General features: G+C 48.5%; 8 protein-coding genes across 8 annotated transcripts; 4 read left to right on the forward strand and 4 right to left on the reverse strand.

The window, feature by feature from the left end:
* Positions 1–437: 437 nt before the first annotated feature.
* On the forward strand, positions 438–1000 carry N7511_008241 (FAM207/SLX9 family protein; the record flags this gene model as incomplete). The annotated part of the gene is made up of 2 exons (XM_057130618.1): positions 438–440; positions 494–1000. 2 exons carry the CDS (start codon positions 438–440, stop codon positions 998–1000), a joined length of 510 nt encoding a protein of 169 aa, XP_056982401.1.
* Positions 1001–2674: 1674 nt separating this feature from the next.
* On the forward strand, positions 2675–4574 carry N7511_008242 (putative ATP-dependent Clp protease; the record flags this gene model as incomplete). The annotated part of the gene is made up of 2 exons (XM_057130619.1): positions 2675–3110; positions 3169–4574. The coding sequence occupies 2 exons, from the start codon at positions 2675–2677 to the stop codon at positions 4572–4574; spliced, it is 1842 nt and encodes a 613-aa protein (XP_056982402.1).
* Positions 4575–5295: 721 nt separating this feature from the next.
* Positions 5296–6306, forward strand: N7511_008243 (DUF1996 domain-containing protein; the record flags this gene model as incomplete). Its single annotated transcript, XM_057130620.1, has 3 exons — positions 5296–5494; positions 5559–6159; positions 6225–6306. 3 exons carry the CDS (start codon positions 5296–5298, stop codon positions 6304–6306), a joined length of 882 nt encoding a protein of 293 aa, XP_056982403.1.
* Positions 6307–6987: 681 nt separating this feature from the next.
* Positions 6988–10175, reverse strand: N7511_008244 (uncharacterized protein; the record flags this gene model as incomplete). The annotated part of the gene is made up of 5 exons (XM_057130621.1): positions 6988–7342; positions 7406–7755; positions 7813–8559; positions 8627–9913; positions 9960–10175. The coding sequence occupies 5 exons, from the start codon at positions 10173–10175 to the stop codon at positions 6988–6990; spliced, it is 2955 nt and encodes a 984-aa protein (XP_056982404.1).
* Positions 10176–10794: 619 nt separating this feature from the next.
* Positions 10795–11695, forward strand: N7511_008245 (Rab family GTPase; the record flags this gene model as incomplete). The annotated part of the gene is made up of 5 exons (XM_057130622.1): positions 10795–10815; positions 10877–10889; positions 10995–11384; positions 11439–11519; positions 11568–11695. 5 exons carry the CDS (start codon positions 10795–10797, stop codon positions 11693–11695), a joined length of 633 nt encoding a protein of 210 aa, XP_056982405.1.
* A 764-nt stretch (positions 11696–12459) lies between these two features.
* Positions 12460–13548, reverse strand: N7511_008246 (uncharacterized protein; the record flags this gene model as incomplete). The annotated part of the gene is made up of 1 exon (XM_057130623.1): positions 12460–13548. One exon carries the CDS (start codon positions 13546–13548, stop codon positions 12460–12462), a length of 1089 nt encoding a protein of 362 aa, XP_056982406.1.
* A 662-nt stretch (positions 13549–14210) lies between these two features.
* On the reverse strand, positions 14211–15352 carry N7511_008247 (ribosome biogenesis protein BRX1; the record flags this gene model as incomplete). Its single annotated transcript, XM_057130624.1, has 2 exons — positions 14211–15057; positions 15123–15352. 2 exons carry the CDS (start codon positions 15350–15352, stop codon positions 14211–14213), a joined length of 1077 nt encoding a protein of 358 aa, XP_056982407.1.
* A 521-nt stretch (positions 15353–15873) lies between these two features.
* N7511_008248 (uncharacterized protein) lies at positions 15874–17118 on the reverse strand (the record flags this gene model as incomplete). The annotated part of the gene is made up of 6 exons (XM_057130625.1): positions 15874–16045; positions 16095–16205; positions 16271–16332; positions 16386–16544; positions 16616–17018; positions 17072–17118. The coding sequence occupies 6 exons, from the start codon at positions 17116–17118 to the stop codon at positions 15874–15876; spliced, it is 954 nt and encodes a 317-aa protein (XP_056982408.1).
* Positions 17119–17333: the final 215 nt, after the last annotated feature.

The raw sequence follows: 17333 nt of genomic DNA on the forward strand, positions 1-17333 counted from the left end.
TAAAGGAGCCGGGGACAGACGGGGTGAAACGTATTGGGGAGATTGGGTAAATTGGGACCGGGTGGCTAGCGGCGACCTCGGTATAACAGTGGTACAGAAACGAGGAAAGGAAATCCGACGCAGGCTGGGACTGGAACGAATCTCCATACAAAGTTGCCCAATAAGTTCAGTCTTTCCCGGTTCGATAAGGCAAACTGATGTCAGAGGAAGTGCGTCGAAAAGTATGTGGATCGTCGGAAGGCGAGAAATCACGCAGGATAACAACGTCACAAACACCTTTTTCTCCTCGTGGTCTTACACTAGAGATGAGGTTGAGCCAAACAGCGTTGAGTTCCTGAAAAAAACGGTGGGGAGGGTGGAGCGGGCGGTGAGCTGATTTGGAGAAAGTCGGGCATTTCGCTTTTCCCGATTTTCGTCCGCAGATCTCACATGGCAAAATGGTAAGCTGCATGGGATTCCTCTGTTCCACTTCCCGGTTAATTCTCGTCCACAGGCTCCTATCCGCAAGTCCAACATGGCGAAGACCGCAAAGCCCATGAAGCCTTCGGGTGCGGGCAGAGTCTCATCTGCGTTCGGTGAAGATTTCCGGACCAACAAGCGGGATAAGCGGCAGATCAAACACGCCGCCCTTGTGTCGAAGATTGAGAAGGACTCTCAGAAGACCCCAAAGCGTCGACGGGCACACAAGAAATTGGTCGCCAACCTCGAATCTCTGGCCGATGCCCTGCCCGAAGCAGAGGTGGCCCAGGATGCTGCCAGTCAAGCCAATATCATCAAACAGAAGACTTTGCGACACAAGCCAGGTGCCATAAAGCGCCGAGAGAACATGGAGAAAACCGAGCGGGACCGTTTCAACAAGAACATGGCGGACATGTCTACCATCTCGTCAACTCCAGCTGCCGGAAGTGAGTCGACTGCCACGGCCGGGCGGTGGTCTGCCCTCCGAAGCTTCATTTCGCAGACAATGGAGCAGCAGCCCGTTTTCCAGACGAAGAAATGATCTGGACATATCTGAATTCTAACAACGGAATCCGGTCCACTGAGCACCAGAGGATACTTGGTCGTTCGCCGTGGAGCCCAGTCTACCGAGGCCGGCACTGGGCTGCGACAAATACACCAAGAATGCTTACGCAAGGAAATGAAACTTCAATTCTGAATGCACAGCGTTCATGAAGTGTCAACCAATACGACACAATTCACCTCCGGGCCTGAAAGCTGGCTGGCGAGAAGGATTGGCCCCCTCAAGACTTTGCGATTTAGCCCGTTTTATACTGCTGAACCCCGCTCCAAAATTGCCCGACACAAACTTGAAAAGCCTTAGGGCTGACGGACGCCACCAAGTCCAACTCGACAAATGTGCATACCAAATACCCCTCATTGAATCAAAAGCATACTTCGATATATTCCTATTTGACAATCTGGTCAATCGTAGATACTTGGGCCTTATTCCCAAACAATATGCATTTGCCTCTTCGATAAAGATTGTCGACTTATTTGATCAGGCACAATCCCACAGCATCCTAGTATTCACTACCTACTTCTTTGCGAGAAACAAAAAGCCCCTTTGGATCTTGATTCTGCTTGAGGCTATGCATTCGGGAATAATTGTCGCCCAAACGACATCCGGAGACCAGCCTCTTAAGGATGCGCTTCGTCAGGATAAGTACCTATCTGTCCTTACCCTCGACTGAACGAATTAGAGCGATTTCAGCCTCTGCGGCATTTTGATAATGACAAGCTGCTGGGGCATAAAGTTACAATATCCTTCATATCATTGATTAAGATCTGCAATGACTGAGGGGCAATTGAACGATCCAGGAAATCATGACTGGAATTCTTGATGGCCAGTTGTAGGTCGTGTGTACTTACAAACCGCACGGCCTTCTGAATCTATGAAGCAGTGTGTACCTTCGCAGAGTACAAAGAAATAGGACATTGAGCCACTCTAGCTCCCAATTCTCCCACTGCACGGCAATGGGCTGAGCAGCTCGTTAGGCTCTTGGTGTCTCTACATGCTGTCTGATCAAACTCTACTGCATGGCAAACAGATGCAGCAAACCTGACAGAAATGAGATTACTCTGCAAAGTGTAATTCAAGCGAGATCAATTTTCTCTTAGATGGCCAGCAGTATTCGCATGGTTGGCAGCGGCAATGGCCAGTGCTAGGCGTATCTATGGCTTTGTTAGTTGCAAAGAGAGAATATTGAAATGGTTTGATTATAGCGAGAACCAGCATTTACGATATTCCAAGGTCTATTCTTGCTTTCTCCTGCGTGGTTTTCACTGTCAATATGTACTTCGCATCTGGAGCGGTGTCCAATACGAGACTTGCCATACAGTAACGTTATTCAGGGTATGACATCATTGCCTCAAGTTTAGCGCGGTGAGTTGCAACTGAGCTGCAGGCTGGAGATACGAACACAAATTTCCAAACATAGCCTCCGGTAAAGCTTCAATAGGGACGATGGGACCAGAGAACCCACGTCGATACGATCATACGGTCAAAAAGGAGTTGATCCGAGATGTGGAAGTTCACCGGTCCGCTGACTCATCAGATAAGATCACCTGCGGGGAAAGTTATCTGATGCATCTCTCGGACTCGGGACTTCTGGCTTCTCCAACTTCCTTTGTGATTCCTCTATTGTCCATAGCCCATACTGACTGGCACCCAGCGATGCTGTGGAGGCCTCTACAACGCCGGATTCCGGCCGTGATACACCTCAGGATTGTCCGATGCCATCGCCTTCCTCATCCATACATTGAGTCAACACGCCAATTGTCCAGCTCAACCACTTTCCCAACCCGTTCAGAATTTCATCGCTCAGACTTCACGACTCAGCCTTTTACTGGTAGCTATGAGCCTGGGCTTCCAACGACCGGGCCGCTCGGATCAACACCGGCATTTGGCGCCCCGCGTATTACCCCAAAAGTGCTGAAGCAATATCTCGATCAATACGTGGTAGGCCAAGATCGCGCGAAGAAAGTTCTCAGCGTAGCGGTATATAATCATTATCAGCGCGTTCAAGAGCTATTGCGCCGCGAAGAAGAGGCAGCCGAGGCACGTGCTAAGCGACAGCGGCGGGAGGCACTTGAGAGCCATCCGTTAGAAGGTAATTGTCCAGCTCAACCAATGATAGTTTCGACTGCTTATAAACATCTCTGTTGCAGATGAGTTACCTGTCCCGCACAGAACTGGAGGGATACCACAGACCCCAAAGCCGCATCGCAGTACCCCCCTAGATCTCCCGGAACTCGCCGATACAGCGCCCTTGCAGCTAGAGAAGTCCAATATTCTGCTGTTGGGACCATCTGGTGTCGGAAAAACACTTATGGCAAAGACGCTTGCTCGGGTTCTGTCTGTCCCTTTCAGCATTTCAGACTGCACTGTGTTCACGCAAGCCGGCTACATCGGAGAGGACGCCGAGCAGTGTGTTCACCGACTTTTGGCAGCAGCAGATTACAATGTGGAACAGGCGGAGCGTGGGATCATTGTACTCGATGAGGTTGACAAGATCGCCGCAGCTAAAGTCAGCCATGGCAAAGATGTCGGCGGGGAAGGTGTCCAGCAGGCTCTCCTCAAGATCATCGAAGGTACAACTGTACAGGTTCAAGCCAAGCCCGAAAAGAATCCGCGCACAACCAGTCCTCCGAATAGCTATCCCTCTAATAGCCCACTGGGTAATTCGCCATTCCAATCTAACAGTTCAGGCAACCCAGCCGCGAAGGGTGAAATCTACAATGTGCGCACAGACAATATTTTATTCGTCTTTTCTGGAGCCTTTGTCGGACTTCACAAAGCGGTCATGGACCGGATATCTCGCGGGTCCATTGGCTTTGGTCAGCCCGTACGGGCAGCTTCGAGCACTGCGGACCGCCCAGGGTCATCGAACCTCCCTGCCGACCAGCCCCTTCAAATTATTCCAGGATCCGAAGAAGAAGCGCTATACAAAAAGCATCTCCCCTTCTTCAGCTCTGCAACTCCAGCTGGTCCTGGTGCCGAGCCAACCTACTTCAACCCCCTTGATCTTCTAACTCCAGCAGATTTGCAAAGCTATGGGTTTATCCCAGAGTTGATTGGGCGTATTCCTGTCACCGCCGCACTCTCAACTTTATCTCAATCTTTACTTCTACGCATCCTTACCGAGCCCCACAACTCTCTTTTAGCGCAATACACAACTCTATTTTCTCTTTCAGGCGTCGAACTGCGCTTCACTACCCCGGCATTGCATAAACTCGCTGCCAATGCCTTCACAATGGGTACGGGCGCACGCGCCCTTCGTACCGAGATGGAGACGATTCTCAGTGATGCAATGTTTGAAGCCCCCGGCTCGAGTGTGAAATTTGTTCTCGTGACTGAGGCTGTGGCGGAGCGCAAAGAAAAGCCTCTTTATCTTGCTCGGGGACAAGGTGGTCGGTTCCATGCGATGATCTCTGCCGAGGAAAGTAAATGGGAAGAGAAGACTGGCCGTGAAAAGAAAGATCGAGATATGAAGGCCAAAGCACAGGATGATGCCGGAGATAGCTCCTCTCATCCGTCGAGCTTCCAGGAGTATCGAGACCAAGCGATTGGTTAAAATATCGTGATATATCGATATCGGTTTCGATGATCATACCTTGATTGATCTTGTCATTTTCATATCCCATCTGCATCGGCAGCAACTAGCGTCCTTGGTAGCACAATCAATCTTTGAATTTTCAATTATGATGATGATCTTTCATTTCGGTCCTCACCAGACACCTATAGATCAGAAGCTGTGCTTTTCCGGACTGGCCTCGCATTCTCGATGGATATATCCGTACAACGCACGAGTCGTGAAGCCCTTGCAATGTTTCGTTATACTACCAGGATAGTTCAACGGGTTTGTTCATAAGCCACACTTGAAGCTGTCGAGATAAAGTATGGGGCTCCACCCATGTGGGCGCAGGAGGCCCCACCCGCTGTGCTCTTCTCAAATAAACGACGCCAAGAGCAAGATGAAACATTCGATATATTTGACACCGGACGTGACCCCTGATCGTTCATGAAACAACTGTTATGGAAAATCCTTACCATTTTCAGATTGGCGCTGGGCAGTTCAAACATGCTACTGAGATTTTAACCGACAAGCTGTCAAACCCACCTTATCTTGATATAACTTGCCTGGGTTATAAATACATAGTGGCCGTCCATGGCTCTTTTTCATCTCATCTTCTTTTACATATCTTGATCCTACCTTGACTTTCTGGGATTTTGGGTGGTCCGTTGTATCTACAGCAATGTATAGATCTATTCTACTGTCTGCTCTGGCAGCAGGCATGTCCAACGCATATACTGTCACTGTTTCAGAGCTACTGATGTTCAAGAATATCGACCCAATTGTCTTCCCGGGGCAGTACAACAGTCATATGCACAGTATCTTTGGATCAGATGCCCTCACAGTCAACACAACTAAGTCGTCCGAGCTTCAGAGAGGCTGCTCAACAACTGTGAACCCAAATGACTTCTCAGCCTACTGTAGGTTCCGCGAACCCCGAAAGAGCCACCATCAGAATATATAACTGACTCTGCAAAATATTAGGGGTCCCAACATTATACCTAGTCCAAGACGACAACACTCACACCCCAATCACACCAATGCGCTTCAGCGCATATTACGAAGGACTAGAGGTAGCCGAGATCGCCATCCCACAAGACTACAAAGAAGTTGCAGGCAACGCAACGGCGAAAGCCCAAGAAGATGTCGAGGAGGATGCCGGGATCAGCTGGTTCTGCGAAGGCGACGAAACAGAGGACAAAGATGCGGCTGCCTTCCCAACAAAGACATGCTCAACTCATCTGCAGACACTTCTCCTCTTCCACGACTGTGTCAACCCCAATACCCTAGAGTCTGCCTACTCAGGAAACCCCCGGATAAACGAAGGCTATGGGGAGAACTGGTGTCCCGCGGACATGTCACGCATGCCTCAGCTGCGCTTCTCCATCCGATATGACCTGCGCAAGTTGATTCCCGATGGCTGGTCTGGATCTCCACCCCTGGCACTTGCGTGTGGATCTTCTTATTGCTCGCATGGCGATTTCATCAATGGATGGTTACCCGAGGCTGCGCAGAACATGTTGCTGTCCCCTTCTAAGCAGGAGTATTATGCTGTGGATGGGCCGATGGGTGGTGCAAGTGACGGGTCTGTTTGTGGCGCTGAAAATGCGCGGGATAGCGATCCTACGCATGGTACGAGTGATTATGCAGAAAGTTTGAAGATGATGAGCAGCGGGAGCATGAAGATCAGAAGACACATGAGAAGACATCGCTGGGCTTAGTCAATGTGTGAAGACTGCCAGAGTTCTGTGCAATTTCTTCTCACATAACCTTACGATGACTGAAGATAATAAGCATGAATTGCTCAAATGCTGAAAAGAGCTTTTGGTGTCTTCTATGTCTAAGATGGGACGCCAATTTAAGAAGAACTATAGACGTGTATATAGGATGTTTTTCAAGGCAAAAGAGTGTTAGCTCCGAAATAGAGTGGGAATCCCGCAAACAGCCAATACATTTATTCTGCCCCAGCAACACATTGATTGGAAAGCCCTTACCGGAATTCTGTTATTAGCATTTGCTACCTTGCTCGCCATTCCATGACCCCGATTCGTTTGGTTTCAGTTTAACTCTACTTCAATTCCAATCGAACTTCTTATCTTAATACTGTGGTTCAGATTAAGTTAATGACTGGTGGTATATTGAACCTAGTCTGTCATATCACACGGTCACAATCTCCGAGACCATGGGATAGTAATAACGGAAGTATTAAACGTGTAATGTATGCTTTAGAAGTAAAATGCATTGTCTTCATTGTCTTCATAATGATTAAGATGAGATACTGTTACATATATTAATACCAAGGCATTCACGCAGCATGGCATGAGCAAGAAAGAGACCAAAAACTTGATCTCACGACTTCCTGTTACCAGCAGTGACCTCATCTCTGAAAAATTGCTGGTCAATATTACGGCCTTCATAGAAATTCGCAAATCCATAGTGAACGATAATATGCCCCAGGCTCTCCCATCGGTCCTTCAAACCCGGTGTCTTCGGACACTCGGATACGATAGCAATAACAGTCCCAAACCGGGCGAAATTTCATTTTCGCCTCACTAGCCAACATTTCGATCAGATAATCTGCGTCCCGCTCGGAGTCATCTGCAATGGCGCTGTTTTCGTCTGTGCGATCTTCAGTGTACGGAAGCTCTATTACCGTGCTTGTTTTGTTCTCAATGCATCGTAAAAAGTCTAAACTGGATGGGTCAAAAACTTGAGTTGGAGGGTAGTCGATGTTGTTCCTCATGATCAGACTTTCGATTACCCGTAAGCTGTGTTGAGCATGTTTGTTTAGTAATTGGTTCTGGATAGAGCCAACAAGAGATTGTACATACAGTCGATGGTCTTTTGCAAAACCTGTATCATTCAGCCTTTCTGTAATCCATTGTAGGATGCCTGGGAAAAACACGATTTTCCATTTCCTGGGCTTTTTCCTTTGACAGCGGAAGATCCAACGAAGAACAATGGCAACATCCATAAGTTTGCTCATTGCATCTTTGGTAATAAGCACCATGGCGGCGCCTGGTGTGAGAATTTGTTGTACGTGAGGTGAGGCTGCAATGAGACTGGTATCCGGAAATTCAAGCGGACGGGTAAGGCGGACAACCCAGAAGTTGAAAAACTTTTTGTTGACTTGGGCGATAGGTGGCCGCAACAATCCATAGCTTTGGAAGGACTCGTGGAACTGTCACGATGATTAGCTATCAATCATTCTATTGAAGTTATGGCGCGGGAAAATTACAATAACCACACCTTGCTGATTATCATTCACAAACGAGGCCCAATGATCTGGGCTTTGATTTGTGAGCGAAACGACCCCTTGTTCTGCATAAATCATTTCCATGATTTCAAGCTCGGCCAAGGCGTCCTCATCATCAAGGGAGCAGGCAAGATAAAATTTCTTTGCCTCTAATCGCTGTCCGTTCTCCTTAGTTATGGTAAGATCGGCTGAGTTTAGGCGTCCAGTAGTGAAGTGTTGACGCAAACCATTCAATTGGGCTGTAGTTAGAGGATCTGTGCCTGTAACAGGGGTGGAAAGATCCGAAGTACTCTCACTGGATTCTAGAGCCAACTTGCGGGAAGGGCTTGGAACTTGCTCCGTTTGGTGTGCCAAGAAAGGCTGCGCAGACTGTGTTTCGGTCTGAAGCTGTGGTCCAAGGGAAGAAAATGTGTTTTTTAACCCACTCTCGCGAATGGAGAAAGTATGATTCCGAGCACCAGGAATCCGTGGTTGGCACAACGAGAGATTTTCGCATGCTGTAAGAAGAATAGGAACTCCACTTGGCACATTGCTAATTTGATCATTATGAAGCCAATGGGTCCATTCAGAATTCCGGGAGAAGCGAGACGACACAACCCATGCCAGACGCTTCTTAGTCTCTGAAAAGAAGACAGCAACAAGGTCATTTGTGCGAAGAAATTCAGCCACTCGAAGCAGTGGTTTGTTAGTCTTATCGAAGCCTTCAATCCATCCGGTACGCAAGGAAACCTGGTTTTTAATTAGCCAGTGTCAATGAAAACGGAATAGCTTATGATGCAGTAAACTCAAAGCTCACCGTATGCTGATCTCGAAGATCCATGATTTCGTCAATCTTGCAAACAAAGTTGAAATGAATATCAAGTTGCAATTTTCCCGGTGACTTATTCTTGATCAGATCTCTACCTAGACCTAGTAAGCCACAAGCCCTTGTGTTTCCAACAAACCCTTCATCTATCCCAAAGGAAGTCATCATCAAAACCTCTCCGGGGCCGAACCAGTACCCTCCAGGGATCGTACGAGCATCAGATCCGGGAGTGCGTTTAGGCATTCGGGCGAGCTGCGATTTTTGGGAAAAATCCACAGGAGAAACAGGTCTAGGATTTACCCAGGTGTTCTTAGCAACAGCTGAAATGTTTGACGGCTTTGGGGAACGCAAAAAGTCAGCTGATCGAGACCGTGACCGACGCCTGGCGGGACTTTCCCGCCGAGCAAAGATATCAGAAGGTTTGTAATTGTTTTCTTCCAAAGAACGACGTCGCTTCGCCGTGGACTTCGACATATTAACCTTATCACGGAATGTCTGCTTCCGGGGGCCACTACAACCCGGCGAAGGCTGGGCAGGCGGCAAAGGCAATTGTCTGGAGTCCCCAGTATCCCGAGACAAGGGTGGATTGCTGGGGCGAATTGTAAAGGGCAAATTAGAGGCATCTGTATCGGGGCGGCCTGTCCTCTCCGGAAATTGAGAGGGTCGGATTATGTCCAGCTTTGTGATGTCTGGTGCTGGTTCTCCACGAAACCTTGGATGGGGCCCAGCTTTGGCTACCATTCCTCGTTCGCCAAAGGTCGACGCTGGTTTATTTGAGGTTGTAAATGTCAACGCAGGTGTCATCTCGTGTTTCCATTGGTGTGGATATGTGTACGAGGATGCGATATCGGGTAGGGGCGTGTATGGAGCTGCGTGAGTGGGTGCAGATTGTGGTGCCCGTTGAATTGGCAGCTGAGGTGGGCCAAGTCTCTGCCGCTTGTTACTGTCTGCAACGTCTGAGGCAGGCGGCTGCTTTCTGCACGTATGAGATTCCGGCAGCTGAAGCTCCGGCAAGATCTGGCTTACTCCCGAGTTTCTGGAGAACGATACCCGATTTTGCAAACCAGGTAAGGTTGATGAGTTGCCTTTATTTACTGACAATGGAGCTCGGGGCTCTTGCGTGAGGGTGTGGGATTCCACCAGATCTGCTGAAAGTTGTTCACTCGACATGCGCATTTCTCGTCTTTGTCGGCGCTCACGGCGGAGGTTACGATCTCGCTTGAGCTTTTCACAGTGTTCCTCCCAGGACCGAAGGTCGAAGGGCTCGTGGTGTCCTAACTTAATAGCTTTTTTTTTTCTGGATCCAATCCCTTAGGGTAGTGACTTCATCATCAAACATTTCAACTGGCTCCCATGTTGCTCTTTCAGCAGGATATCCTTCCCATTTGATAAGGTATTCGGTGTGGCCTTTAGAAACACGCTCAGCCCAAATGGTCTCGACAGCGTACGACTTGTCCTCATCTTGATTACTTGCAAGTGAGGATAAGTCCTCATCAGAGTCATTTGCCAAAAGAGCATTTCTTTTAGCACTGGAAGACATCACAGCATCGACAAGCGCATCGGCCACAATCACCGAGGGAAGCTGGACGATGAGCCTGTGAAGCCGATTACATGGATACCAAGCAATATCACATTTCCAGAGAGCCAAGGCTCAGATGCTAAAGACACAGTGTAGCTGAAGCTCGAAGGTGGGATTAGAGAAAGGGCCTTGGGTGAATGTCAACATCAATCAGCACGAAGCACCAGCAAGCAACCGAATCGACCATTCAGGTGATTCCAATATTATATTAGAATATTTAGGCCAAGGCCAGCTGCAAGAACAGAACGCTTTGTGACCAGGAGAGTGATGCCATGCGCCAAGTCCAAACGTGAAGCTTCACTTGCTATATTGCCGATAGCACAGACCGCCCGCGATAAAAACACCAGATCACATGATCCGCTAAGCCGGGCTCGGCATTAAGGAGAGGCCAAAGACATCACTCCCCTACTGATTCTCATTGCTTTCTGTGTGTGCTCCCCTTTATTTGCTTCTGCCTGCAGGCTTAGTGCTGACATATCTACTTCAACTCTCCAGTCCCTCTTTCCAGTCTTCACTTATTACCACCCCGCCACTCACTCTTCGATACCACCCCTCGAGCTTGAGCTCGATCACATTCAAAATGGCCAACGACGAATATGACGTGAGTCGACCCAGTTCATTATTCTCCCTTGTATCAATATACTGATGATGTTGCCATATAGTTCCTCTTCAAAGGTAACGTTGCCACCATCTGCTGATGTCTGCCTTCGCATTATTCCGCCTCCCCCCTTGTCCCAAAAATCGCGAGACTGATCGTGGACATATCATTATGGTGAATAGTGGTGCTTATCGGAGACTCTGGTGTTGGTAAATCCAATTTGCTCAGTCGTTTCACCCGCAACGAGTTCAACCTGGACTCGAAGTCAACGATCGGTGTGGAGTTCGCGACTCGCTCTATTCAAGTCGACTCGAAGACAATCAAGGCACAGATCTGGGATACCGCTGGCCAGGAGCGCTACCGTGCCATTACCTCTGCCTACTACCGCGGCGCTGTCGGTGCCCTCCTCGTCTACGATATCAGCAAACACCAGACCTACGAGAATGTCAACCGTTGGTTGAAGGAGCTGCGGGATCACGCTGACTCCAACATTGTTATCATGCTTGTTGGCAACAAGAGCGATTTGCGCCACCTGCGTGCGGTCCCCACTGAGGAGGCCAAGCAGTTCGCCAGTGTGTTCCTCCGATAACTTGAATTCTTGACTAGGTGGCGCTGACAACCAACAGGCGAGAACAATCTCTCATTCATCGAAACCTCCGCCCTTGATGCCAGCAACGTTGAGCTGGCCTTCCAAAACATCCTCACAGGTAGGTGATCACGTCTCCCAACCCTTGACTGAATGCTTACCCTTCCAGAAATCTACCGCATCGTCTCCAGCAAGGCCCTCGACTCCGGAGAGGGTGGCTCCAACCAGGTCGGTGACCGCCGCCCAGTCATCGACTTCACCCCGCAGGACACCGAGCAGAAGCAGGGCTGCTGCTAGTTTCACTCTTCGCGAGGACGACGCACCGACCGCCACGACTCTTCTTTTTGCGATGTGATATTGAGATGGTCTTGATCTGTGCTGGAGTCTGGAATTTGACGGCTACAAAGATGATACACAGGCGGGATCCGGTAGAGAAACTATTTGGGAAGACAGAGGTCTCCGAGAACCGATGTACCAGGCTGTTGGATTCCCTTCTCCCGCTTTTCTTTTTCTTTTGTTAACTTCTTTCTCGTCGTCAACGAAATTGATCCCCTTTTTTTCCTTTTCGCGCAACTGATGTGCTTGATTTGTTTCTACGTTGGGTTGCCGCACTTTGCTGGTACAATGAGCTCGGGCGTCTGCCGTTGCGGCTGTGTGTTTTTTTGTATGAAAGTTCCGAAAATCAGTATATTCTTTCTCGTACTTTGTTGGTACTGTCCGATGGAAACAAAGTGTCCCTAAAGCTGAAGATTGGGGCCCACAGGCTCCACATGGCAATTTACTTGTCCGGTCTGGCCTTTTATAGCGCAGTATTAATAATTAGCGCCTACACGGAGCAGGGCCTAGGAGAGTAGATCGTCATTTATGACAAGATCAACAGGGGCAGATCTCTTGTAAGGAACAAATCAGGTGTAGTTACGAACCCCTATACGACAATTTCCACGCTCGCTGGACTATCAATTGCCTCTCCGGTCGAGAAAAGAACACATATGGACCCACAGATAGAAAACTCCAGAACAAGACCAGTTCGCATAGTTCACACTAACCACATAACGTTATGTCTAATCAAGCACTATGCCCATGTCGCGATCAACAACGGCTGACCGTAACTCTCCGACATCCAGACCGCGCTCATTCATCACATATTCCAACGTATCACCAAATGTCTCACCGTTATCGCGGAACCAATCTCCCAGGGAGCATACATACTCCTCCACCTGCTCTTTCAAGAGAGCATGATCACGCAACCATAAGATCTGCCCAGGATCAAGCTTCATCATATCCTGGATGATGTAGTAGTGGGGGATCTCATCTCCCCAGCCCTCAGAGCCCGGGTCGTGAGATAGATCATTGCGAAACCGGGACCGATATTTGGCTGGGGAATCAGTGAAATTGCTCGGGTGGGCAACATGGAAATATTGCTGCAGTGAAGAACCCGGAGATTTTCCAAACGACAACTGAGTCTCCAACGAGAACGGATTTGATGGAGGAGGATAATTCAGATGGATGTTGAACGAGAGCTGATGATTACTTTCAGGATAGCGCTTGCGGAACTTGCGTTGAATAGTCCCGTTGCTGGGACAGATATGGTTCTGCACGACGTCACTCATGACAAGACGAAGGTCTTCAATCTCGGCCAGCTCTTGCGTTGACCAATTGTGGAGAAGCTGAGCCCGTTCTAGGACTACTTGGCGGATATTGCGAGAATGTCGGTCATAGGCACGAGAATGGAATGCGTTGTGGTATAACCATAGTCGATACACCGCACGGCGCACGCGCAATCGCTCTTGACAGGTGAGAGAGCGGCGGTTCTCATAGTCCGCTTTCCACTTTTTGAATGGAAAGACGGTCTCCCATTTCTGGGCCACCAGGCCTATCTGGATGACTTGTTTTAGGAGAGCATCCGACATGGGTGCATGCCGGATTTGATGGGCTGGCTGGCTGTCGTTTTGCGTTACCACTTGGATGATATCATTGAGGGGGCCAAATTGGGTCTCGGCCACATTGGCTATGATTTGTTGCTTGTTTGACGATTTGAAGATGCGGTTGAGTCGACGGGAGCTTGCTGATAAGTTGAAGACATCTGAGACAGAATTGCAAGATCGAAATATTTGAAGCACAAGCTCCGTTGCAAGATGTTCAACTGTCATGATGGTCTAATGTGATTCTGTAAACATAGATGCTCGTCAGAATGACTCATGCGATTTATCAACAATATACATTGTGGGTGGTTTACCGTTTGAAGGTTGTCTGGGTCAGGTCAATCAATTATGACAGAAAAAGTAGAAGATGAATTCCCAAGATCTAGGTTTAGATCAAGTTGGACAGTGCTGTTGCGAATTGATGCAACAACAGTCGCGCGTACGGTTGGGTTTATTAGAAATACACCCCGCCGTTGGGGCTGGCAAAAGAAACAGACATGGATTGGAATGCAGACATGTTAAGGTAGTGATCTTCTTGCAGCCAGGCAAAGCGGTTCAGAACACTGTATGCCATGATAGATGATGTCAAAGGGAGGTTACAATTGACGGGGTTGGGTTGCGGATCGCGACATTTATATGGAGCTTAGCTAATCTCGCCCCTTACATCCAATACTTCACAAGCTTGACGCTTGATGGGCGGAACGAGGGAAATGTACTGTGAAAAAGTATGGAAATAATCAACTTTTGAAATAAACCAGGATGAGACATTGCCCCGACGCCTTAACGGACCATGATGAGAGCGTCGCATCAAATATACACATATAGTCGAAACATCATCCCGAGGGATATCAAGTCTAGAAATAGCACGACGAAACAGAAACACAGACCCCCTATGCAAATAGCTTCCTTGTGTCCAAGGCATCCTGCTTGCGCTCGGAGTTGTCGGACAAACCCAGACCGGAGAGCTTGGCCACCCGGTCGGTCTGGTCATCTCGGCGCTGGGAGTAGCGGCCAGCCTTACCCATGCGAACTTCACGACGGACCTGGTTGGGGCTGACGTATTCCTTGTTCTCGTAGATAACGGGTCCACCGAAGCTGCCCTCCAGAATGACGATGGGGGTCAGGACGAAGCGGGGACCAATCTCAACCAGAGAAACCTCGGGCAGACCGTCCTTGCCCTTGGGCACGGGCTTGGCTTCCTGTTCGCCCTCCTTCTTCTTACCACCCTCAGACTCGCGGATCTCGTAAACGCGAATCCAGATCTTGCCATCCACACCGAAGATACCAATGATGCGATCGACGAAAGGCTTCATGCCTCTGACACCACGCTTGGGGACACAGAAGACTCCGCGCAACATCTCCCGGACAAGCGCACGGTATTCACTGCCAGCAACACCCATGTCGGGGCCCTGTTCGTCGAAGGACCGGTCGAACACGACCAGGCCGCGACCGCCCTTAAGGCAGTTTCCTGCGAATCCTGCGCCGAGCTCTCCCATTGTGTGCAAATTGTTAAGGTGGAACTTGATTGTGGGTCCGTTAGGGGGACGCGACAGCCAGAGGTAGAGATCCTGGCCGTTCTTCTTGGCCTCAAGGAAGAAGATGACATTGCATGAGTGCAGATCGGCGAGAGAGTTAAGAAGGAGGTTGTAGCCAGCGGTCTTCTTTTTCGTATCAAGCTTGGTCTCTTTGTGGGTGTGAGGAAGGAGGCCGCAGATATCTGACATCAAGTGACGATGGCTGAAAGCAATTGTCACAGGTCAGTAAAACTGTTCAGCATTCTTTTCAAAGCGCGATGTCCTTACCGGTATGAAGCACCTCTCGAAGTGAGAATGAGTACTCGGGTCTTAGGCATGAATCCAGAGGCAAGTTGCTTCTTGGCCTCCTCGACTCCCTCATCCTCTTCTTCCTCCTCGCTATCGGTGGTGTCGTCCTCCGCAGCGAGGAGCTCCTCCATCTGGATATCTTCGTCGTCCAGCTCCTCCATTGGCTGTTGAGCCTTCTTCTTTGAGACAGTCTTGTAAACAGCAGCCATGGTGACTGCTTTTTGTGTGAAAGTTGGATTGAAATAGTTCTTGCAAAACTAGCCCGAGATCGAAAAGTTGATGGCAGAATATTTTTTGTTCCCCACCGCTCTTGGAGATCAAAGGTCACGTGCAAAGATAGGAAGTTTTAGTTACCCATCTGCCTCCCGTGACCGCCTGCGGGTCTGCCATGGATCAAAAACATTCACTTACAATCTTACACACTCAAGTTTGGCTAACGTGAACGTTGAGTTAATCATCTGCAAATGTATTTAATTGTGTCTGATTCTTCTACCTCGGCCAGATACTTTAACCACTAAATCTTAGCAGTAGAAGTATTACATGAATAGTGTCAACATCAACTCCCGGAGAATAACTTATTGTATATTTCCAGACAAAATTACATATTCCATAATGGTTGAGCTGATTACGACTTTAGTCTGAGGTGTAGGTCTATACCTAGCTTTGGGCTGAAGAAGAATTATATAACGCTGCATGGAGGCCAGAGATATGGTCACCCAATAACGTTGAGTTATACATAATCGTCTAATGCCCTATGTAGAGATGAGAATCCCTCCTGTGTTACTTTCAGGCCAGCAAGGCGATTTGCAAAGTTGAGTCTTCTTTGGAAGTCCCACTCCTTGCTGCGGTAGATCAAACCGTATAAGATACCTGCGATGAAGGTATCTCCCGCCCCGATAGTACTATAGATTATTAGTATGACAGTTTTGAATATGATATGCTCAGACTTACTCAATAATGTCCATGTTTCCGTCATTGTGTGCCGGCACATCAATTATCTCACATGTCTGCCTTTCAAATGCGGCGGCACCGGCATCTCCCCATGTGCAAAAGAGTAAAGAGCTGTGGGAACGAGTGTTGTCAATCTGTGATCTTGAATAAATTGTTGCATATGAATCGTGACTAACGCTTGAGGTACTTTTACTGATTGTTCTCGCAGACATTCCTCGGCAGAGGAATATCCCTCATGCTGGGCATATGTTAGACATGCGATTCAGGATGGCACAGAGAATATGAATTTACCTGCGCCCACCCTTTTGAATAGAAAACAACGTCTGCTGTCTCTGCAAGCTCCTGCAAGCCGGGCCGCCCCGGCTTTTCAACCTCAACCGTTATCTGGGCTCCCGTGTAGTGAAGTCGGATGTATTCAATGCATTTGATTGTCACGGTTGGTATACGGCCCTTCGCAATTGTTAGCATCCAATGAGGCCGACTGAGATCAATGAAGAACACCCCGTCTAATTTGAACCTACTTCAAAGTGAAACCAGGACTTATTAGCAACTCCACGCATGCTCTCGACTGCCATCTTGAACTCCTCAAGGGTCATGTCAGGCAGCTCATTGTGATTAACAATTGTTCTGCTACCAGTCTTTTGGCTCTTAATGACATAGCTGGATGCCGGCTCGTTGAATTGTTCGCGGTAGATACAATTATCCAACTGTACTTGTTTGCCGAGACTCTTTTTCAACAATTGGGATGCTTCTGACGATCTAGAAGGGAGAACAGTGATCAAATTCAACGATAACTTTTCGTCGGATAGTCCGCGTTCCACTAATTGCCCCAGGACCTCGAGTGTGTTTGGACAATTTCCTCCCCGACGATGACTGATAGTTGAAGCTCGGAGCTTCTCATCTTCGCCAGGATAATAAGGCACTCTGATGTATGTTAGAAAATAGAGCATTTGTGTGGAGGTGGGGCAGGAACAGACGTTAAAATGGTATCAAAATAGCACGCTCCCAACGCAATAAGAGCCATGATTTGATTATGATTTTTGACCGGCTTTTGACTTGGTAGCAAGGCACTAGCAGGTTGTTGATAGAGTCCAAAGGATGCTTAGGGCAATAAGTATCGGAACACGTGACTGACTGCGATCACGTGTTATTATATGAGTGGGGGCCTTGCCACTATCAACGACTTTAACCACTCCATGCTAACAACCATATTCACATGATACAATCCCGATTGTCTGA

This window comes from Penicillium nucicola (assembly GCF_028828085.1).
Source record: "Penicillium nucicola strain IBT 29836 chromosome Unknown utg000008l, whole genome shotgun sequence".
Lineage (NCBI taxonomy): Eukaryota > Fungi > Ascomycota > Eurotiomycetes > Eurotiales > Aspergillaceae > Penicillium > Penicillium nucicola.